This window comes from Neoarius graeffei, chromosome 6, assembly GCF_027579695.1.
Source record: "Neoarius graeffei isolate fNeoGra1 chromosome 6, fNeoGra1.pri, whole genome shotgun sequence".
Classification (NCBI taxonomy): Eukaryota; Metazoa; Chordata; class Actinopteri; order Siluriformes; family Ariidae; genus Neoarius; species Neoarius graeffei.
In genome coordinates this window covers 104229377-104254468 of record NC_083574.1, presented here as the reverse complement: position 1 = coordinate 104254468, position 25092 = coordinate 104229377, and the positions used below count along the sequence as shown (strand labels likewise).

The following is a 25092-nucleotide window of genomic DNA, read 5'->3' as shown; positions in this document are numbered from 1 at the left end:
GTCCTACAGGGTCGCAGGCAAGCTGGAGCCTATCCACAGAGCCGATTTCTTTGTGTCCATCTTATGTCTGAGTTCAGGTGATATCTGAAAGCGATGCAGTAACTTAAATTGTGATTCCTTTGCTCTATTACATATGGATATGTTGTTAGCATGCTCCCATATGTCCGCCTCCATAGCTTCGTCTATTACCACCCCAAGGTCCTGGGCCCATGTTTGTATAATTGTAATGTTAGCCTTATTGGACTTATAAAAGGCCTCATAGCATCGCCTTACTATAGCCTTATTGCTATGTATTTTGCATATTAGTTGCTCACTTGGTGACATTTCCAGAGTAAATTTATGCTGAATTGGATTCTGAATAAAGCTTTGACTTGTAGGAACCTAAGAAAATATGTGTGTGATAAATTGTATTTCAATCTTAATTGGTCAAATGACATCATTCTGTCTCCTTCAAATAAGTCTTTCAAAGTTATAATACCAGCACTTTCCCACAGAGCAAACCCATTATCTGTCATGCCTGGGAGAAATTCTGTATTTCTTTGTATTGGAGTAATTGGAGATAAAACATCAGTTCTTTTTTTCCCCATTTCTTAATCATGTCCCAAGCTTTTAGTGTGGATTTAACAATGAAATTATCATCTGCAACCTCTAGTTTATTCCGATTCAGGATAAATGGGAGACTAGCTAATTGTAATGGTTTACCTAAATTATATGCTTCAATATCGAGCCAGACAGAGTCCGAGTCATTCCTTACCCAATCTACTAGATATTGAAATTGGGAAGCCACTTGATACAGTCTAAAGTTGGGAATTGCCAATCCTCCCTGACCTGATGGCAATTGCAATTTTGCTAATTTAAGTCGTGGTCTTTTGCAGTTCCATATAAATGATATAAACCAACCATTCACCATCTTGATAGTATTATTATTTAGTAGGACTGGAATCATTTGAAATTTGTAGAGCAGCCATGGTAAAATATTTATCTTAATCAAAGAGATTCTTCCCAGCATCGAAAGTGGTAAAGAAGACCACCTCTCTAGGTCATCGTGGATGCATTTAAGCAGAGGCTGAAAATTTGCTTTAAGCATCCTTTGCAGCAGAGGAGTAATAAATATACCTAGATAAAGAAAACCTTCTGTTGCCCATCTGAAGGGTGACAAGCCGGGGGAGAGTGGAGCCCCTGACCCAATGGCATGGCCTCTGACTTACTGAAATTTATTTTGTAACCAGAAAACTTACTAAACTCATTAATAACAGTAAGGACTGACCTAATAGATATTTCTGGTTGAGTGATAAACAATAGAACATCATCAGCATACAAGGAAATCTTATGTTGTCTGTGATTAATCGATATACCATGAACAGTAGAGTGGGTTCTAATGGCTTCTGCCAGTGGCTCGATTGCAATCACAAACAGCAGAGGTGATAAGGGGCACCCTTGGCGCGTGCCCCTCCCCAGAGCAAAGTAGGGAGAGCATTTACCATTTGTGATAACAGCCCCTAGTGGATTATGATAAAGCAACTTGACCCATTCAATAAAATCTTTACCTAAATCAAATTCCTTGAGTGTGAAAAACAAAAAATTCCATTCTGTACGGTCGAATGCTTTTTCTGCATCCAATGACACTACCATACCCTTAAGATTATTTTGCTGACACAGCTGAATAATGTTGAGTAACCTTCTAACATTATTACATGAGTTCCTTCCAGTAATAAACCCTGTCTGATCATTATTAATGATAAATGGAAGGATTTTCTCTAGTCTTAAGGCTAGTATTTTAGATAAAATCTTGAAATCTAAATTTAGTAGACTGATAGGTCGGTAGGATGAACACACATCCACTGGTTTATCCTTCTTAAGAATCAGGCTAATGTTCGCTTCTGTAAGTGTTTTGGGAAGAGCTCTCTTCTCAAAGGAGTGATTAAACATGGCAAGTAAATGCTTCACCAACAACGGCTTAAAACATTTATAAAAACCTGAGCTAAAGTCATCAGGACCCAGAGCCTTTCCTGATTGTAAAACACCAACTGCTTCAGCTACTTCTTCCAGTGTTATACGTTCATTCAATACTGTCTTTTGTTGGTCATTAGGCTTGGGCAGATTCAGATTGGAGAAAAAGCCCTCCATAAGTCTAGAGACCCCTGCTGGCTGCTCACTCATATATAACTTTCCATAAAATTCTGTAAAAACCTTATTTATGCCATTGCTATCCAGTTTCGCCTGCCCAGAGACATCTTTAACTGAAGATATGTTCTGAGAGTCAGGTCTATTCTTAACCAGGCTGGCTAAATACTTGCTGGGTTTGTTACCAAATTCATATAATTTCTGCCTTGCGAATCTTATACTCTGCTCTGCCTTCTGAGTGAGCAGTGAGTTAAGTGTTGCTCTTGTGGTCAGAGTTGCTTTAAGATTAGTATCGGTAGGGTTCTGATTATATGCCCTCTCACACTGATAGAAAGCTGTAGCTCTAGTTTCCGTTGCTCTTCTTGACGCTTTCATTTTGTGCTTTTTTCATAAGATATAATCAAACCACGTGAATAAGCCTTACACGTCTCCCATAAAATAGAAGGAGATACATCAGGTGTGTTATTGCATGAAAATAATATCTGAAACTCAGTCTGAAAGAAAGATATGAAATTCGGGTCATTCAACGGATGATTATTAAACCGCCATTTACTCGATCGTTGCTGAGCCTCTCCATGTGAAAACTTTAAGTAAACCGGGGCATGGTCCGATATCGTAATGCTCCCAATATCGCAAGATGAAACAGAATACAACATTGTTTTAGGGACAAACAAGTAGTCTATTCTAGAGCTACTTTTATGCACTCCAGAGAAGAATGTGAATTCTTTGTTGTTTGGATTTAACGCTCGCCACACATCCAAATAGCCTAGTTCTTCACATACATCAGCTGTTGCTCGCGCCCGTTTAGTAGGGTTAGTTCCTTCAGCAGGTAACTTATCATGCGAGGGTCTAATATGCAATTTTACCGCCAGCAATTGACTGAGCACCGTCCAACTCCGCTAATTCTGAGAAAGCTTTTGTTATGAGATCAGGAGGGAGACCTGGTGGGGCATAAACATTTAAAATGGAAATATTTTTGCCAAACAGGCGTCCCTTTATTGCAACATATCTTCCTGCATTATCTTTAGTACAGGATTCTAGCATAAAAGGAAGCCGTTTGTTAATAAGGATGCAAACTCCTCTGCTATTGGACGTAAAAGATGAAAAAAAAATACTTGTCCCACCCATTCCCATTTAAGTTTTTCATGTTCTATGTCTTTTAGGTGTGTTTCCTGAAGTAGTGCTATGTCAACCCCTTCTTTTTTTAGATATGTCAATATTTTTTTTTTCCTTTTCACAGGATGATGTATGCCTCTAATATTCCATGTACATACCTTAAGTACAGAATTAGTCATGGTAGTTGTAAAGAATTAAATAGAGCGAGGATTGGTTGTTGCCTTAAGTCTGTATGTATTATACTATCCATAATCTAATTCCCTCCATGTGCCATACCTTGTGACCAGAAAGAGATAAAACAACAGGAAAAAAAAAAACCTCAAATTGCTGCGCTGTCTTCCATAACCCTAGAATAAACCTCTGAACACAACTATATACACACAGTCTCCCATGAACAAATAGACTAATGGAACTCAAGATAAAGAGAAGGGTGGAGACCCCAACTTCAGAAGAGAAACCCTTGCTAGGCCCTCTTAACCTTACTTCAGATGCGGCTATGATGTTCCTGAGTCCGCAGGATCAAGTGCAATCAATTATTTAATCAGCCCTACATCCACTGAGCTTGTTGTTCCATTATCACTTGTTGTTACCAGCCTGGTGTTCTTGTTTTTTTTTTCTCTCTTTTTTCTCCCCTCTGGGTCCATGTGGGTTTGGCACCTGTAGGTACACCGCCAGCGCAGTAGGAGGACCTGCTCAATGTCACCTGGGCCAGGGAGGGGCGTGAGCGTATTTAAGCGGCAGCTGGAGCTTCCCCTGCCCCTTTCACTTGCATCCAGCTCGCTTCCCTCGCTGAACCCGTCTGACGCCAGCGCTTGTCTTGCCTCCGCTACGCACTTGTTTGTGACTGCTTTTTGATTGGCCTGAGTGCCCTATTTTTGTGTTTTGAGCCTTCTGAGGGACTCTTTGCTTTTGCTTTCATCTTGAACCGGGAGCGCGGCTCCCCCTTTTGTGTACCCCCCTAGACTTTCGTTTATTAAATCATTCTGAACTGTCCTTTTTGCGTCCGTGTCGCCTTCCTGTGTTACCATTCGTAACATATTGGGGGCTTGTCTGGGAGTTGAACCCGGGACCTCTCGCATCCTTTTGATCTACGGGTTGGTGTTTATTGGCCGCGCTGTGTTTGTTCTAGCCGTGGTGAGTACTTTTTGGGATTGGCTCTTTTTCTTTGTTAGAACGTTTTTGTGGATATCCCAGGAGGGGGCTCCTTGAAGCCTCGAGCTGGGTACTCCACGGAAGAACCGGAGATATTTAGGCTTTTGTTTTCTCCAGTTTCAGTTTAGACAGTGTAGGTAGCCGCTCCCTGCCCGTTGCCATCCACGTTAGTACACCAGCGCGCCGATCTGTTTTTGTTGGGCTCTGCCTGACTCGCTATCCGCTCTCGTTTTTCTTTTTGAGTGGATCTGTACGGTTTTTGGGAAGTTTGATTGACTGTGGTTCTGTCTGCACATCAGTGCCTGCTCTAATTAACCACCTGCGCTACTTAGTAGCTTGTTTGATTTTTGGGTAGTCCCGTTGCCTTTTGTCTGTATTGGTTAACCTGCTGCTCGTTAATCCTGATAACCCTCACGTGAGGGGCATTTCGTTGACTAGTGTCAATTAGTACCGATTATTGTGCGCCTGTTGCTTATTATCTCGCCGGTTTGGTAAGCGCACCTGTTTTCGTTATTGCCTGTTACGAGGCCTCTAAAATATGACGTCGGTCCAGGAATTTCTTAAGTCTCCATCTCGCACAAAGATGCATAGGCTTAACAAACCCGAGCTGCTCGATTTAGCCAAGGAGTACAATATTCCGTTAAGCGCCGAGGAAGAACGCACCAAAGACGCTCTTAAAGCTAAACTTCTCGCTGTACTTGTCGAAACGGGTGTGTTGTCTCAGCGTCAAACGCCTATAAAGTTGCAGCCCTCTGCGCCCGCGTCTCCTACTCAGTCCCCAGCTCCTGCTCAGGCCCGAGACACCCAGATCCGCTTGCGCGAGCTGGACCTCGAGCAGAAGCATCTGGAGATGGAGTCTGAGTGGAGGCGTCTGGAGATGGAGTCTGAGCAGAGGTGTCTGGAGATTGAATTACAGCGTGAGCATCTAAAGACCGAGGCCGAAATCTGCCGGTTAGAAGCTGAGACCGCGAAGGCCAAATCTGCTTTTGATGTGGCTAAAAATATCAGATTGGTTCCCCCCTTTAGTGAGGCAGACGTCGAGCGATATTTCCCTCACTTCGAAAGGGTGGCAACCAATTTGGCTTGGCCGAAAGACAAATGGGCATTCCTCCTCCAATGCGTTTTAACAGGTAAATCCCAGGAGATCTATTCCTCTCTCCCTGTTGACCGTAGCGCCGACTATGATGCAGTCAAAACAGCACTTCTAAACGGTTACCAGCTAACAGCCGAAGCGTATCGCCAGAGATTCAGAAAACTTAGGAAGAAACACGATCAGACGTATGTCGAGTTTGGCTGGTTGAAAGAAACGTCATTCAACCGCTGGCGCACCGTCGTTGGAGCCAATGATATGGCCAAGTTGACTGAGTTAATCCTCCTCGAAGAGTTCATTAATTGCCTGCCGCCCTTGGTCGCAACGCATGTCAGCGAACAGAAACCTAAAACACTTTCTGCTGCGTGCACGCTCGCCGACGAGTATTCACTCATCCACCACGACCGTGTCCAAACTAGACCTCGTCCTACGTCTCCCGTGGCGACTGTATCCCGCAACCGCACTGGGACCAAGCCGCCGTCTACGCCAACCGATCAGCAAGGTTGTTTCTATTGCAGTAAACCCGGTCATGTGATTGCCGACTGTTTGAAATTGAAATGTAAAGGTGCTAGGGATGACAACGCTAAAAGCGTCGGTTTAGCTTGTTCACTTCCACCTCTGCAGCGTCGTTCCGATTATGCCACAAACTCTAACAAGTCACTATACGATCCGTTCCTGTTGGATGGATCCGTGTCCGTGTTTGGCGCCGCTCCGGTGCCCGTCCGCATTTTACGCGACACCGGCGCGAATCAGTCAATCCTTTTGCAGGGGGTCCTTCCGTTGTCAGCGTGTACTGCCACAGGCAGTAGTGTGCTGGTTCGTGGTATCGGGAAGGGGGTGTCTGAGATGCCCCTCCACCGCGTATTGCTGCGGTCTGACCTTGCCAGTGGTGAGGTGAATGTCGCCGTTCATGACACACTGCCCGTCCCAGGCGTTACACTGTTACTCGGTAATGACATCGGCCGTGGTAATGTGTTTAGCTGCGATGCGCCGCTCGAAGTTGTGACGAAACCTCTGGTATCTGACACGCCCGATGCATGCGAGCGCGAGCATCCTGACGTTTTTCATGCCAGTGTAGTCACGCGTGCCCAAGCGAAGAAAGCTGCGTTGAAAGTGGTGCCAGACGTCACTTTAGCTGACACGTTTATGGCGATACCAGAAGCGTGCGCTAGACTCCTGAAGGATAAACCAAAGTGCGATACTGTGTTAGACCCTGCAATCCCGAAGGTCTTGCATGACCGCCCAGATTTCCGACTAACACAGTCTGATCTCATTCAGCAGCAAAAATCTGACGACAGTCTCGTAGCCTGTTTTAAATCCGTGTGTTCAGACTCTGAGATAGGCACCATCTCACAAGGTTATTATTTACACAACGGCGTGCTTATGAGAAAGTGGAAGCCTCGTGACCAGTCTGAGGATTGGCAGTCACTGCAACAGATAGTGGTACCGTCCAAGTACAGAGCTGAAATTCTGAGTATGGCTCACGACGGCCTCTCTGGCCATAGCGGCGTGACCAAAACACTTGATCGCATAACGAGACATTTCTTCTGGCCCGGTGTTAGGCGTGACGTGGTTAAGTTCTGTCAATCATGCCATGTCTGTCAGCTCGCTGGCAAGCCTAATCAGTTAATCCCGCCTGCACCGTTACACCCCATACCAGCCATTGGCCAGCCGTTTGAACGAGTAGTGATCGATTGCGTTGGTCCACTACCGAGGTCGAAAAGTGGCTATCAATATCTGTTAACTGTGATGTGTACGTCCACTCGCTACCCTGAGGCCATACCTCTATGCAAAATCACCACGAAATCCATCGTACGAGCACTGCTCCGTTTCTTCTCCTTTGTTGGGCTGCCTCATGAAATACAGAGCGATCAGGGCACCAATTTCATGTCCAAAGCCTTTGCCAAGGCCCTCCAGTCTCTCCAAATCACCCATCGAGTGTCCTCTGCTTTCCATCCCGCCAGCCAGGGCGCACTGGAGAGGTATCACCAAACGCTCAAGCGTATGCTCCGTACATATTGTTTGGAGACTGGGGCGTCTTGGGAAGATGCCGTGCCGTGGTTGTTATTTGCTTCGCGTGAAGTGGTACAAGAATCTACCGGTTTTAGTCCGTCTGAACTAGTGTTTGCTCACCGGCTGAGAACACCACTGTCCATATTGAGTGAGCGCTGGCTTGGTACTGCGCCCCCGCAACACCTGCTGCAGTACGTCAGCGATTTCCGCACACGCTTATACCGCGCTCGCGCCATCGCCAGAGCGAACCTTGAGAAAACCCAAGGTGAAATGAAACACTGATTTGACCATAAAGCGCGCAGTCTTAGCTTCAGCCCCGGTGACGAAGTTCTGGTGTTGATGCCAATTCCAGGCTCTGTTTTCCAGGCCAAATACCACGGTCCATACAGCGTGGAGAAAAAACTGTTCGATGTGGACTACGTGATTGCGACCCCTGATAAGCGTGTCAGTTCTCGCGTTTGTCACATTAATATGCTGAAGCCCTATCACTCTTGTAAGCCGCTCGATTCCCCCACCATCCTTCTCTCCGCAGTAGCTGGGGGTGAGGATGTCGACTCTGCCCCGTTGCGCTGCATAGTCCAGGGGCGTCTGAAAAATTCCGAGATGTTGGCAACGCTGCCAACCCAGTTAACACATCTAACTGAACAGCAGCAACGCGATGTTGTGTCACTGATTAACGAATATCCTGAAATATTCCGCGATGTTCCATCTAGGACCACTGTCCTCCAGCACGACATTGACGTGGGGAGTAGTCTCCCAATTAAACAGCATCCGTACAGGGTAAATCCGACGAAGCGTGCCATCTTATGTCAGGAGACTGAATACCTCCTCTCCAACAAGTTGGCAGAGCCTAGCGTTAGTCCGTGGAGTTCGCCTTGCCTGTTGGTCCTGAAAAGCGACTCCTCCTATCGCTTCTGTACTGACTACCGCCGGGTTAATGCAGTCACCGTCCCCGACAGCTACCCCATGCCTCGGGTAGATGACTGTGTTGACAGGCTCGGGTCCGCCACATTCGTCTCCAAATTAGACTTGCTCAAGGGGTACTGGCAAGTGGGCCTCACCCCTAGAGCAAAGCTGGTCTCTGCTTTTGTCACCCCTGATGCATTTCTGCAATATAATGTAATGGCGTTTGGCATGCGTAACGCTGGTGCCACATTCCAGCGTCTCGTGAATTTAGTGCTGTCTGATGTGCCAAATTGTGATGCCTATTTGGATGACTTAGTCTTGCATGATCGTACATGGTCCGAACATTTGGCCCGGTTACGCGAAGTGTTCCGTCGCCTCTCCGCTGCATCGCTGACCGTCAACCTCGCCAAATGCGACTTTGGTAAAGCAACCGTCACGTACTTGGGGCGTGTAGTGGGTGGTGGGATGGTTTGTCCCGTGGCCGCTAAAGTTGAAGCTGTGCAGGCTTATCCTGTGCCCAACGATCGACGGGAGCTGCGCAGATTCTTGGGGTTAGTCGGTTATTACCGCTGCTTCTGCAAAAACTTTGCCGCCATCGTTTCGCCTCTCACCGACTTGCTGAGCCCGAAAACTGTCTTTCAATGGTCAGATGATTGTCAGAAGTCGTTCGAGAATGTTAAAACCCTCCTGATGTCAGCGCCTGTCTTGGTGGCGCCTGACTTCTCGAAGCCGTTCAGCCTTGCCATCGATGTGAGTGATGCCGGCGCGGGAGCTGTCCTCCTCCAGAGTTCTGAAACACACGAGCACCCGGTCTGCTTCTTCTCGAAAAGGTTCAATCGTGCGCAGCGAAACTACGCCACCATCGAGAAAGAAGCCCTGGCGCTTGTGATGGCCATTCAGCATTTTGAGGTGTATTTAGGCTCGTCGTCCCAGCCAATCGTGGTTTACACCGACCACGATCCCCTAAAGTTCCTCAACTGAATGTTCAACAGCAACCGCCGCCTGATGTGCTGGAGTTTATTACTTCAGCCATTCGACCTGCGCATCTCTCATATCCGCGGCAAGGACAACGTCGTAGCTGACGCCCTATCCAGAGCTGTAGCGCCCTCTGACATTTGCCATTCTGACGTGACGACCACTTAGACCGTTAGGCATTCAAACTCAAATTCAAATTCAATTTGGTGCGCGTGACTGCCCTAGTGTCTGGCAGTTTAAGTCTGCCCTAGGTGTTGTGTGTCTGTATTTTCAGCCATTAGGCCTGTGTCATCAGTAAGTGCCTCATCGTCAGCACTTGCTGATGTCCATTTATGTATACTGTATATTTCATGTGACTGTTTATGTGTTGCACATGTGTATGATGTGGTGGTGGGTGTGCACAATATCTTTGACTGCTTGCAGTTTATGCTGGGGCCTGATATTATGCTGGCTGCATGGTATTTTGCCCCCTACATGCCCTTGTCTTTTCCTTGGAGACCATGGTCTCCCTTTTGTGGTGGGGGTGTTACCAGCCTGGTGTTCTTGTTTTTTTTTCTCTCTTTTTTCTCCCCTCTGGGTCCATGTGGGTTTGGCACCTGTAGGTACACCGCCGGCGCAGTAGGAGGACCTGCTCAATGTCACCTGGGCCAGGGAGGGGCGTGAGCGTATTTAAGCGGCAGCTGGAGCTTCCCCTGCCCCTTTCACTTGCATCCGGCTCGCTTCCCTCGCTGAACCCGTCTGACGCCAGCGCTTGTCTTGCCTCCGCTACGCGCTTGTTTGTGACTGCTTTTTGATTGGCCTGAGTGCCCTATTTTTGTGTTTTGAGCCTTCTGAGGGACTCTTTGCTTTTGCTTTCATCTTGAACCGGGAGCGCAGCTCCCCCTTTTGTGTACCCCCCTAGACTTTCGTTTATTAAATCATTCTGAACTGTCCTTTTTGCGTCCGTGTCGCCTTCCTGTGTTACCATTCATAACACTTGTATTTTTCACACAGAGTATCACACAAAAAGAACAGGGATATCTCAGTCATATAATATGAGTAGGTGGTATCCATACCGTCAGGAAGTAAATAATATAAAGTCACAGAAAATAAGGATTTTAAAAAAAAAATTCTGTGCTACCACCTGGTGGTGACAACAGGAGACGCACGATCTGTATGACAAGGCCTGTCAATCAAATGCTGCTACCTTCGGCCAACGTCTGGCCATGTTTGGTCCATCTCGGCCATGTCTGACATCCGCTGGCTCCCCCGGATACCTTCACTTAAGACCGGCAAAGTGCAATTATTTATGGCTGCATGCTGTGCTGGCCCCGTTTCCAAGATGAACTTACTCTTCTGTCCGGTACAGTGCCTTCACCACCCAGTGTGTTTATATATGCCATAGCTTCTTCGGGCTTGGTAAAGGACTTGGCAGTGTTATTCACGGTGATCCTCAGAGTTGCAGGATAATTTAGGCCATAGGTGTGTAGACCGAGCGACTGGAGCCTCCTTCTGGCCTCGTCAAAAGTCCGAGATTTCCTCTGAGTTCCGCTGGAGAAGTCCTGGAAAAAGAAAATCCTGCTGACCTCAAAACGGACCTCCTTCGCCTGCCTGGCTGCCTCCAGCATCCGGACCCGATCACTGTAGTGGTGAAATCTTACAATCATAGCGCGTGGGTAAGGTCTGCGTGAGTCGGCTCCCCTCCTCGCTGGCCCCGACACCCGGTGCGCCCTCTCCAGCTTTATTTTCCCGTCCTTGGTGGTCAGTGCCAAAACTTTGGGAAGCCACATCTCCATGAACTGTATGGCAGATGAGCCCTCTGAAGATTCTGGCAGGCCGATTTATTCTGAGGTTTTTACATCTGCCTCGATCCTCCTGGTCATCCAGACGCTCCTGCAGCGAGACCACAACTTTTTCCAGGTATGAGACACGTTTCTCCGTCTCAAAATTTACGTCATCCACCACGGAAATGCGTTGTTCAGCTTCCCCAACACGCTTGGTTGTGTCTTGCAACTCTTTCGATATGTCTCCAATCTTTTGCAGAAAAAAGTCAAACTTAGCCTCTATCACCCCGGATATATCTGCCATAAGTGTGGCCATGGCCTTGGTCATTGCTGGACTCAAAACTTCCGTCTCTGTAGTCTCTGCACCACCATCTTGTGCCCTATCCGTGTTGCTAGTCGTGACATTCCTCTTCTCCCGTGTCTTTTTCGCGGTTTTTGAAGCCATTTCAACAAAAGCTTTACCCCAGAAGTGGTCTAGTGACATCAGCTAAATTCTACAAGTGTTTTTATCGAATTGGGCTGAGTTAGGCATCAGTATCAGGATATTTTTGCATCTACAAAGCGGGAGCTCATACCGAACGCTGCTACTCGGTCCGCATCACTGGAAGTCCCCCGCCAAAGAGCTTCTTAACTCTATATTGCTTCCTTTGATGTTCATCCATTTTATTCTGTCTCCTCTCTGACAATATTTTACACAGACTTTCAGACTGCAGGATAACAGAGGAAGGATACACTGCTCTGGCTGAAGCTCTGAAATCATCCCACCTGATAGAGCTGGATCTCAGAGGGAACGACCCTGGAGCATCAGGAGTGAAGCTGCTCACTGATTTACTCCAGGATCCAGACTGTAAACTGGAGAAACTGAGGTGAACAATATATACTGGGGTTAATTACTTCATTACAAAATCCACTTTAATACTCGAACAAAACACTAATTAAATATAATTGAGCACAAAATAAAATATGAGATTGCTAATGATGTAATATTTTTGTCTTTGTAATTTTGTGCCTTTCTCTCACTGCAGGTTGTTGAAAAGTGATGAAGCAGTGAAGGCCTGTGATCTTCTGACTGAGGTTCTGGATAAAAACCCTTTATTGCAGAAAGAACTGGATCTGAGTGGAAAGATCTCTTCAGTGTCAGAAGTGAAGCAGCTCTCTGCCCTACTGGAGGATTCACACTGCACACCTGAGAAACTTACGTGTGTATTCTAATGTTATTTTATAAATTGCTGTTTGCAGTTCTGATTATTATGCTTGAACTAAAATGAATCTGCCCTCTATCCTTAGGCTAAGGAAGAGTGGTGTTACAGAAGAAGGCTGTTCTGCTTTGACTTCATCTTTTCTATTCAATCCTGCACACATAAAAGAGTTGGATCTGAGTGAGAATAAAGTTGGAAACTCTGGAGTGCAGAGAGTTTGTGCTCTACTGAAACATCAGCCATGTAACCTGCAGATCCTGAGGTTGGTTTCAGGTTCCACAAACAAACACACACATCTAGATCATATAATCCTTAAATGGCCTTGGCATTACATATTATATTGTATAGATGTTCATCAGACTATTATAAAAATGCCATCAAATGTTCTCTCTTTAGACTTTCAGACTGCAGGATAACAGAGGAAGGATACGCTGCTCTGGCTGAAGCTCTGAAATCATCCCACCTGATAGAGCTGGATCTCAGAGGGAACGACCCTGGAGCATCAGGAGTGAAGCTGCTCACTGATTTACTCCATGATCCAGACTGTAAACTAACAACACTGAGGTGATTCTTCTGTAAACGAACACAGTTATATAAATATTAAACATAAAGTAATGCTGTAAAAAGAACTTTGATAGTTTCTTTGAAGAAAAAAAAGGATAAAGTTGATAATTGACTGTAATTAATGGTTTATTCGACTGGTCCTAATTTTTTCCCAGTGTGTGACAGACATTGGACACTATCATTAAAATTTAAAGAGAAGTCATCAGGAAATAAGCAAAAGCAGCCACACTGTTCTGGTTAATGTGGGTCTATTATTCTGGAAACACCAAGTACAAAAACATTTTACTTTCTGCAGTTTGTTGAAACGTCCTGCTGCACAAGAGGCCTGTACTTGGCTAAATTCAGTTTTAGGTGAAAACCCTTTACTCCTAAAAGAGCTGGATCTGAGCATGAAGGAACCAGGAGACTCAGGGGTGAAGAAGCTCTCAGCTCTACTGGAAGACTCTCACTGTAAATTTCAGAAAATTCGGTAAGTATTTTTATTTATGCATCACTGTCAGCTGAGTTTTACTCACAGAATGTTTTCTAGTGGGACCTGCCATTAAGGATGACCCAAGTATGCACAAATGTATTTTTAATGATAGATTTTCTTCTTTTCTATAAGTGCTGACATAACATAATATTTCCTGTGTTTCTCCAAAGAAACCTCATAGTCCTTCTGGAAACACCTGGGTTCCGTTCCATCACTGGAAAGTGTTAAGCTCCTGAAACTAGAAAGGAACAGAAGAGTAGAAATGATCAACACGTTTGACCTTTTCAATGAAATCACTTGACTTAACCACTGAGACATAACAGACAAGACAAATTAAAAGAGGAATAAATGAATAGAATGATGTTAAAAATAACCTCTAATGACCCCTTATGACCCAGATGAACCCAGAATATGGACTTCAGTGCACATGAAAATAAAATGACTTGTGTTTTCCATAATATCTGCACAATGAAGTATTAAGATTGAGTATAAAGCTCTGTCTACATCATATTTCATATCTAGGCTGAATAAAAGTAATCTGACTGTGGAGAGCTGTTCAGCTTTAGCCAGCGTTCTCAAATTAAAGTCCTGCAGTGTGAGAGAGCTGGACCTGAGCAACAACAGTCTGCAGGATCCAGGAGTCACTCAGCTTTCTGCTGGACTGAAACACCATCACTGTAAACTGGAGATTCTGAGGTCAGTTCATTTAGGTTATGAATATTTAGTCGGGTCAGATTTTTTAAAAAATGTGGGTGAATTTTGGTATAAAACACGATTATTGTTCTGAATGTGTCAGTTTATTGTTGCTCTTCCTTCCTCTGGTTTCATCTTTAGGTTTAATGCATGTGCTCTAACTGATGGAAGCGGTTCAGCTCTCGCTGAAGTTTTGAGCTCTGAATATTCCCGGCTGAGAGAGCTGGACCTGAGCAACAACAGTCTGCAGGATCCAGGAGTCACTCAGCTTTCTGCTGGACTGAAGAATCCACAGTCTCCACTCAGAACACTGAGGTGAAGGAACATCTGAAATGATGTCTAATCCTTCAGTGAAGCATCAATTCAGTATTTTAATCTCTGAGTTTAAATGACTGCAGAATTATGTGTCATTAAAAAAGCAGTACATGTTCTACAGACTTTAATGCTGTTAATACATTTCTGAGTCTCCATATTCTCTGTGTCCAAGTCTGGCAAAGAGATCAGGAAAAAAAATAACTAAACTAGAACACAATATAATTAAACAGCATGTTTTGATTAAAAAATAGATTATTAGTTTTATTATATTTAACTAAAAGGTGTTTAAGTGTGTAAAAGTTCTATTCCAATGTAAACGTCTAATTGGTGTAATTCTAAGGTAACTGTTAAAGAAAAGAATGAAAATATTGCGTTCTTATTGAACAAATGAGATGCGATCTGTTCATTGTGCTCCTTCTTTCCTTCTGCAGACTGTGTAACTGCAGTGTAGCAGCTGAAGGCTGTGCTGCTTTGGCTGCAGCTCTGGAAGAAAATCCCTCACAGCTCAGAGAGCTGGATCTGAGCGGGAATAAAGCAGGAGACTCAGGAATAAAGCACATCTCGAACCTCCTACAGAATTCACACTGCCTCCTGGAAACACTCAAGTATGTCAGTGTCATTTCTTAAAAACATGACAAAGTGTCATGAAATGCTTTTATCCTTCAACACTATTTCTTTTACTTTTGAAGTCGTGCTCAGTCAAGCACTGAATTATTATAATATCAGTTTTTAATGACAACCCAGTAATTTGTACAGAATCCATTCAGTGACAATCTAGAGTTAATAAATTAACAAGAAAAAAGATTAAATTCTCAATTTGTATCCAATATCACATCTTCATTAATTTATTTTGTACATAAAATCAGAGAGTTGTGTGTTTTTGTGTAGCCTTTCAGACTGCAGTATAACAGAGGAAGGATACACTGCTCTGGCTGAAGCTCTGAGACTAAACCCATCATCACACCTGAGAGAGCTGGATCTCAGAGGGAACGACCCTGGAGCATCAGGAGTCCAACAACTTACTGACTGCAAAACTAACAAACTGACACTCAGGTGATTCTTCTAGAAGTAAACATCACATTAAAAATAGATACATACATAAAGTGGATATAAAAAGTATACACACCCCGTTAAAATGATCAGTTTTTCTGATGTAAAAAATGAGACCACGATAAATAATTTCAAAAACTTTTCCCACCTTTAATGTGACCTACAACCTGTACAATTCAATTGAAAAACAAACACATCTTTTAAGGGGGAAAACAAAAATAAAAAACGTACAATAAGCTGGTTGCATAAGTGTGCACACCCTTAAACTAATACTTTGTTGAAACTCCTTTTGATTTAATTACAGCATTCAGTCTTTTTGGGTCGGAGTCCATCAGCCTGCCATATCTAGACTTGGCAATATTTGCCCACTCTTCCTTGCAAAAGCGCTCCAAACCTGTCAGATTGCGAGGGCATCTCTTGTGCACAGCCCTCTTCAGGTCACCCCACAGATTTTCAATGGGATTTAGGTCTGGTCTCTGGCTGGGCCATTCCAAAACTTTTTTGGGGTCATAGTCATGCTGAAAGATGAAATTCCTCTTCATCTTCAGCTTTCTAGCAGACACCTGAAGGTTTTGGGCCAAAACTGACTGGTATTTAGAACTGTTCATAATTCCCTCCACCTTGACTAAAGCCCCTGTTCCAGCTGAAGATAAACAACCCCAAAACATGATGCTGCCACCACCATGCTTCACCATGGGTACGGTGTTCTTTTGGTGATGCACAGTGTTGTTTTTGCACCAAACATACCTTTTGGAATTGTGGCCAAAAAGTTCAAGCTTGGTTTCATCAGACCATAACACATTTTCCCACATGCTTTTGGGAGAGCTGATGGTTTTTTGGGTTTTTTTTTTTTTTCAAAATTTATCTGGGCCTGAATGTTTTTCTTTGACCCTACCTCATAGTCCAGACATATGGAGAATACAGGAGATTGTTGTCACATGTAGTACACAACCAATACTTGCCAGAAATTCCTGCAGCTCCTTCAGTGTTGCTGTAGGCCTCTCGGCAGCCTCCCTGACCAGTTTTCATCTGGTCTTTTCATCAACTTTGGAGAGACATCCATTTCTCGGTAATGTCACTGTTGCCCCATATTTTCTCCACTTCTTGATGACGGTCTTCACTGTGCTCCATGGTATATCTAATGCTGTGGAAATGTTTTTGTACCCTTCTCCTGACTGATACCTTTCAACAATGAGATTCCTTTGATGCTTTGTAAGCTCTCTGTGACCCATGGCTTTTGCTGGAGGATAGAACTGAGTAAATGTCTGAACTTTATTTGGGGTTAATCAGAGTCATTTTAATTGATGGCAGGTGTGAACCCAAAAAGACTGAATGCTGTAATTAAATCAAAAGGTGGTTCAACAAAGTATTAGTTTAAGGGTATGCACACTTATGCAACCAGCTTATTGTACACTTTTTATTTTTTATCTTTTTACCCCGAACAAATTTGTTTTTCAATTGAATTGTACAGGTTATAGGTCACATTAAAGCTGGGAAAAGTTTTGAAATTATTTCTTGTGGTCTCAGGTTTTTCTGATGTAAAAAAAAATCATTTTAAAGGAGTGTGTACACTTTTTATATCCACTGAACATACTGTGAAAAGAACATTTTTTCTTCAAATCTCTCCATCTGTTTGCAGACTGAAAGCTGTAAAAGAATTCTAAATGTTAAAGTTTGCTGTATCCATATTGTCCAGAAAATTTAAGACCCTGTTGGTTTGTATTTGTCATGTCACCGGTGGAATCGGTGCCGAACTACAGTTCCCAGAACACAACACGGCTTACAAACATGGCCGCCGAGAACTACAACACACAGCCATCACAGACTCTCTCACATCCATGTTCCCCTGATTACTGATCACACACACACCTGCTTCCAATCACAGTCACATTCACCCACAGTATATCAGGACTTTCACACCACACTCACTTCACCAAGTATACACTCTGTGTTTCTATACCAGTCTATAGCAAGCCTCTGGGGTATTTTTGGTGGCACGGTGGTGTAGTGGTTAGCACGGTCGCCTCACAGCAAGAAGGTCCGGGTTCGAACCCAGCGGCTGGCGAGGGCCTTTCTGTGTGGAGTTTGCATGTTCTCCCCGTGTCTACGTGGGTTTCCTCCGGGTGCTCTGGTTTCCCCCACAGTCCAAAGACATGCAGTTAGGTTGATGTGGGGCGGCCTTGGGCTGAGGTGCCCTTGAGCAAGGTACCGAACCCCTGACTGCTGCCCACTGCTCTGGGTGTGCGCGCGTGTGTTCACTGCTTCAGATGGGTTAAATGCAGAGGATGAATTTCACTGTGCTTGAAGTGTGCATGTGACGAATAAAGGTTTCTTCTTGATCAGCTCTCTGGGTTTGATCCCGTTTCTGGGTTTCTCGTCTTGCTCTTGACTGCACTAGTTTATGTTCTTTGTTCTTGACCCTTCCCTGGAGTTTGAGCCTGTGTTTGAATTCTGTTTGCAGCCTTCAATAAAGCTCATTCTACCTGCACCTGCCTCCGTATCTGCTGCCCCACAGTTTTAAACAACCCAGTGTTTCACAACCCACTGGAATCAGCCAGATCTGTCGGCTGTTATATTTTAGTTGGCAGAAATGGAATTAATAGCGGGTTAATAATAAATTTGTGCACCACTGTGGGTTACAGCAATATAATACTTACCTGCATGTGTAACAGGGTACGTCTGTATAAAATTATTTTAAATGGTACAAGGGCGCCCTCTATGGGTAGCTCCTGTAAGTTCATATGGTGGTACGGCGCGCGGCTTGTCTCAGAACACTCTGGAAGACTGATTAGAATCCTGTCAGAGACCTGCTGCTGTAATTCATGCCCGCGTTGTACCACTACTTTATATATTTCAGGTGCTATAGCGTTTCCACTCTCTCTCTCACACACAAGAGTTATTCAGAACATTCTGGAAGACTGATTAGCAATAAAAAGGGGAATACTGCTGTGACCAAACCTGCCTCCTGTGATGTCCATATGAGCCCTAGTGGGACACAAACCAAACCAGTCACATTGGTGCCGTGACCGTGGAGTTGGACCTTCGCCCGACCCGGGATCATTCTGGACATCATCTGCATTGTGGTTTTTGTGGTATTTTACAGTATATTGCATTGCACTGGCATTACAGAGTGTTCTCATTATTTTGTTGTTGTTTTTGTTTTTTTACTGAGCGTGACTATTGATGGTATTGTGAGAGAGTAATTTCACAATGAGTTTTACACCGCAGCCTCATAGTACTCCATGTCATCCTTCCATAGGTAGGGGTAGAGGGTTTCCAGCACTGGGGTTGGATAGTCCTGTTCAGGGTAGTAGTAGTCCCGGTATTGAGCATATACCACAGGTCCCACAGGTTGCTGAAACCATTAGCTCGCTTCCCCCTACACAGTCACCTATGGTAGCTAGTCAGTTGAGTGATGTAATTCGAGATATTGGTCAGCAACTGGCAGATAGCATACTTGCACGCCTCAGTACACTACACACACCTACATTTGCACCTTCAACACCCACTGCTTCACATGCTCAGTACACACCCACAGACACATTCACCACACCTGCTCCTTCAACACCCACTGCTTCACATGTTCATTTCATACCTGCAAACACATCCACTACACCTGTCCCTACATCATCCACTATTTCACATGTTCGGTTCATACCCACAAACACATCCACCACGCTTGCTCCTGCATCATCCACTACTTCACATGCACAGTTCACACCCACAAATGCATCCACACAGAGTCTGGACGTGTCACAAGTTCAGTTTGTGCCTCACAGAAAGGTGAAGGAGCCTCCTGCATTCAGAGGTGACCGCTCAGACACAGTGAATGTTCGTGAGTGGGAAGATCTTATGAGAAGTTACGTGAAAAAGACAAACTTGAGAGTCGAGCAGCAAGCGGAGGAAATACTTACACATCTGCGAGGCAGAGCAAGAGATGTTGTGAAGTTTGGAACAAGGAATAGTGGCGTCGATGTCACTCAGAATCCAGAGGCCATCTACAGTCTGCTACGTAAACACTTTGCCACTGTCCCCTGTTCTCCTCTCCCACTAGCAGATTTCTACACCACTCTGCCACATGTTTGTGAAGATGCCTATGACTACTGGCTGAGACTCAACAGGGCCGCTGACGTTGCCATTGACCGTCTCAAAGAACAAGATAAATCACTAGACAACCCTGGCTTGGAAGCGACACGCATGTTTATCAGAAACTGCCCATCCAAAGAACTGGCCATGACCTTCAGGTCAAAGACAATCAATAAGTGGTCTGCTGAGGAAGTTCAGGCCGTGCTAGATGAGTACCACCTCGAAGTCAGTTTGAAAGGTGCTGCCTCTGCCTCTGCTATGTGTAGGAAGCCAGGCAATGATGTGCACGTCAACACAGCTGGCCTGATGGACGCTGAAACGCCTTCGTCCTTCCAGCAGCCCTCAACAGCAGCCAAGCCCAGTGACTTGTCTGCCCTTGACCGTGTCATCTCTGTGCTGGAGAAAGTTTTGCTTGAAAAGTCAACCCGTGCCCAGTCCATGCCAAATAGGCACTCCAAGCCTAAGTTTCCTAAGATCGATGGTCTGAATAGCCTGCCATGCACTGTATGTGGAAATGCCGCTCACACTGCCCTGACTCACTGCCTTAACAACAAGCTCTGCTTCCAGTGTCACTCTCCTGACCACCCCAGACACAAATGCCCCCTGCTGAAGCCTGCTGAGTCGGGAAACTGATGGGTCTGCGTCCAAGGGAGGATGATGCAGATCCTGTTCAGTCACCTCCCAATGAAAATGACTACGAGTCCACATACATGTCATTTCAGTCTACACACTTCACTAACAAAACAGTCATTTTTCAAGGTCAACATAAAGTTCAAAAGTCTGATAGTCTATTCTACACTGATGTGTTGGCAGCAAATGTTACACTGAGAGCAATGATAGACAGTGGTTCCATGGCATGCACACTGAGTAAAACTGCAGAAACTCGCCTCCTCCAACACAACAGTGACCTGAGAAAGTGCCCTGCTGACGATGTCGTCATTGTCGGATGTGGAGGTCATCAAGTTACACCTAAAACAATTTATGATGTGGACGTGGTTGCCTATGACTGCAAAATGGCCATTCCAATGCTTGTCGTTCCTGGGCAGACTGATGACATGATACTCGGCAGCAACGCCATCAAAAAAATCCTGCAGCTGATGAGAAAGACTGACAGCTACTGGCGGCTCCTGTCCACGCCTGCTGATGGCAACGATGAGGACTGTCATCGCTTTCTTTCTCTCCTTTCCAACACAGAGAAATGGAGGGGTGAGACAGTCCCAGACAAGGTCGGTACACTGAAGCTACAAAAGTGTGTCGTCCTACAGCCGCAGAGCGAACATCTTACATGGGGCAGACTGCCTGCATCAGCACCTATATCAGTGGGCAGTACAGTGATAGTTGAGCCAACCACAGCAAGGTGCAAGCCCAGTAAAGTCCTCGTAGGCAGAGTAGTGACGCCAATGTGGGGTGACAGGTGGCTGCCAATGAAACTCATCAATCCCACCTCTGAGCAGGTCGTGCTGAGAAAGAACACTAAACTGGCGGATGTGTTTCCCTGTATCGCCACTGAAGACCTGTCACAGCCCAACACCATTCAGTCTCTCCCCCAGTCCCTGTCTGCTGCCCAGACGACAATGTCAAAGGACGGCATCACAAGTGCAATGGCAGAGCTCGGACTTCAGGATCTGGACCTGGACGCGTGTGAAGTTTCAGACCTGTAGAGAGAGAAGCTCTTTCACATCATTCAGAGGTACGAAACCATCTTTTCTCGCCATAAGCTGGACTGTGGCGAAGCGTCCGAGTTTGTACACAAGATACACCTGGTGGATGAGAGGCCATTCCGCCTGCCTTACCGTAGAGTGCCACCTAATCACTATGAGAAGCTGAGAACTGCCATCAGTGATATGGAGGAGAAAGGCATAATTCGGAAGTCCACCAGTGAATATGCGTCTCCACTTGTCCTCGTGTGGAAGAAGAATGGCGATGTCCGCATCTGCACTGACTTCAGGTGTCTCAATGCCAGAACTCTGAAGGATGCACACCCGCTGCCTCACCAGGCCGACGCACTGGCTGCACTTGGTGGCAACGCCTATTTTTCCACCATGGACCTGACGTCTGGCTTTTACAATGTGCCTCTGTGTGAAGACCATAAGAAATACACTGCCTTCTCTTCCCACTTTGGTCTGCATGAGTACAACCGGATGCCTCAAGGTCTGTCCAATAGCCCCGCTACTTTCATGCGCATGATGCTGTCAATCTTCGGCGCTGAAAACTTCACCAGCTTGTTGTGCTATCTGGATGACCTCATGGTCTTTGCCCCTACAGAACAGTTGGCGCTGGAGCGTCTAGAGATGGTCTTCTCCCACCTGAAGAATCACAACCTCAAGTTGGCCCTTAAAAAGTGCTACCTGATGAGAAAGACTGTGCGGTTCCTCGGACATGTAATCTCTGAAGTTGGAGTGCAGACAGATCCTGCGAAGGTTGAGGCCATCAGCCAAGTACAAGTGTCAGATCTGATGGACAGTGATGGCATCACACCCTCACAGAAGAAGATCCGCCCCTTTTTGGGCATGGCACTCTACTATCAGCACTTTATTGAAGACTGTTCAGCCAAAGCCAGGCCACTTTTTAAGCTCCTCTCAGAACAGAAGTCTGACAGTAAAGTCCATAGGGGTAGGAGGCCGAAAAAGAAGCGCCATAGCTATGTGACGCTCACACCTGATGACTGGACTCCTGAGTGCCAAACTGCCTTTGAGGCCTTGAAGCACGATCTGTCACACGCTGTGATGCTGTCTCACCCTGACTTTGGGAGGCCTTTCATTTTGGCAATAGACGCTTCGTTTGATGGGATCGGTGCAGTTCTCTCCCAGCGGCTGCCAGGTGAAGACATCGCTAGGCCCGTTGCCTTTGCCAGCAAGACTCTGTCACATGCCCAGTTGAACTACCCTGCTCATAGGCTTGAGTTCCTAGCTCTGAAGTGGGCCATATGCGATAAGTTTTCCCACTGGCTGAAAGGGGTCCATTTCACTGCATGGACAGATAACAACCCCCTCACATATGTCCTGACCAAGCCCAAGTTAGATGCCTGTGAACAGAGGTGGGTGGCCAAGCTCGCAGCGTACGACTTTGACCTGAAGTATGTGCCTGGGCCCAAGAACACTGTCGCTGATGCCTTGAGTCGGGAGCCGTTCGTCAAATCATGCATAAGTCACCGTCTGGTGAGGGAGCCCTACCTGTCACTGCTGAATGACACAAGTGGAGTCATGAAGACTGGAGTGCAGGATGCCTTCCGGCTCACCACGAACTGCCAAAGCGTTGAAGTCCCCGATGGTCGTGCCGATGCTGTCCAGGGTCCTGGCCAGGACCTTCGTCCGCCCACGAGTGGAGCCTTCAGTTCGGAGGAGGTGTCTGCAGTGATGGATGCTCACCAGGCTGGTGGTGTCTCACAGCTGCTGTGCCCGAACGCAGAGTCACTGCAACTGCCGGATGAAGACCCATCCATCGTCATCCCACAGAGTCAACTACACAATCTGCAGCAACAAGACAGCATCATCAGCAGAGCCCTCTTCTATGTTCAACGGCATAAGCATCCAGATGCACGTGAGAGAGCTGCCAAGTCAAGTTGTGTCCTTCGGCTGCTGAAACACTGGAAGAAGCTGAAAATTCAAGATGGACTTCTCTATCGAGTGAAGAGAGACAGACACATGAACAGGAAGATTTTTCAGTTCGTCATCCCTGACTCTTTGAAACAGCAAATCCTTCACAGCGTCCACGATGCTGCTGATCACCAGGGCCGAGCTAGAACCCTCTCTCTTGCCTCTGAACGATTCTTCTGGACGGGCATGCAGAGAGACGTCATGAATCATGTGCAGCGCTGTCAGAGATGCGTCTTGGGCAAAACCCCTGAGCCTGATGCCAGAGCCCCTCTTGAGAGCATACGCACCTCAGCACCTATGGAGTTAGTGTGCATTGATTTTTGGACAGCTGAACTGAATGACAGGAAAACAGTTGACGTCCTTGTCGTGACAGACCATTTTTCAAAGATGGCCCTCGCCTTCCCTTGTCGTAACCAGTCTGCCAAACAGGTTGCCCGCTGTCTATGGGACAAATTTTTTTGCATCTACGGGTTCCCCCAAAGAATCCACTCAGATCAGGGAGCTAACTTTGAAAGTCGGCTTCTGAAGGATCTACTAGAGATGGCAGGTGTACACAAATCCCATACGACTCCGTACCACCCCATGGGCAACGGCATTACAGAAAGGTTCAACAGAACACTGGGTGGCATGATCAGGGCCCTGCCTCCAATATCCAAGTCCAGATGGCCACAAATGCTGCAGACATTGACTTTTTGTTACAACTCCACAGTAGATGAGACGACAGGCTTTGCGCCGTTTTACCTGATGTTCGGACAGACCCCGCATTTGTCTGTCAATGTCATGTTCCACCATGTCCTGAAAGACACTAGTGTTGTCAGCCGTCATGAGTTCATGCATCGTCTCAAAAAAGACCTCTCCGACACAGCTTGGGTTGCTCAATGAAATGCCAGTAAGCAGCAAGACCGCCATGCCGAGATCTACAATCGGAAGGTCAGAGGGCTGCCCTTAGCAGTAGGTGACAGAGTGCTGTTGGCGAATCATGGTGAAAGGGGGAAGAAGAAGGTTGCTGACTGGTGGGACTCAACACCTTTTGATGTGGTGTCAGTCAGATCTTCAATCAACGTGTACAGAATCAGAGATGCTGTCACGGGAAGGGAGAAGGTCGTGCACAGAAACCTGCTACTCCCAGTCGATTTCCTGGTGCATGCCAATCAGGAGGATTCAGTGTCACTTGGAGACGCACAGTCTGCCGTGTCCTGCGAGGGTGCTCAGAGCTCCGCTGCAGTAGCAAGCCCAGAGGCTACACAGAAGTGCACCATGGACTGGCTCATGCAGTCACCAAGTCAAGCAGACATAGAGAGTGGGACTTTCCCTGATGAAGAAGCTGTCGAGCAGGCCTTGCCAATAAGTGTGGGTGACGCCCGGTCCGATGAGCTGTCGGACAATGCCTCCATGGACTCAGTGGCAGAGCCACTTTCACTCCAGACTTCATCACATACATCACATTCTTACATTGATCCAGTACACATCACACACATACCTACTGATACATGCCTTACTCCTCCTGACCCTTCTGATTCTAGTGAGGTTAGGTCAGAGCACGTCAGTCTTACATGTCCTCAGAGTGTGCAAGCCCCTTTAGTTACGACAAGGTGTGGGAGAAGCGTCAGGCACCCACGTAGGCTTATTTGTGAGATGTCAAGCCAAAAGCTGTTGGGACTTGCTGGGCCTCTCATAGGATCTGTTTTTGGTTTCAACCACTCTGGCGTTCACAGGAGTGCTGTACAGACAGTCTGATTTACTTGTTTTGATCGATTTTATTTATTTATTTATTTATTTATTTATTTATTTATTTTTCCTTTTCTTTTTCTGTCCTGTCTGTTGTCTAAGATTAGACTTGAAGTTTCACTTGATAGAGCCAAGATATGTACGCTCGTGAGGTGTAGATGGCATCTCTTTTATTCTGTGATAAGTATTGGGTCTGGTACCACCCCGTTCTTATGCACTTCTTATGGAAGAATTTCTGATATTGACTTTA

General features: G+C 45.9%; 1 protein-coding gene across 1 annotated transcript in view; it reads left to right on the top strand.

The window, feature by feature from the left end:
* Positions 1 to 25092, top strand: part of LOC132888480 (protein NLRC5-like) — a 208547-nt gene that overhangs the window by 112241 nt on the left and 71214 nt on the right. The window contains exon 13 of the mRNA XM_060924526.1: positions 13897 to 14070. Coding sequence (XP_060780509.1) covers positions 13897 to 14070 — 174 coding nt within the window. The remainder of the gene's footprint in view (positions 1 to 13896; positions 14071 to 25092) is intronic.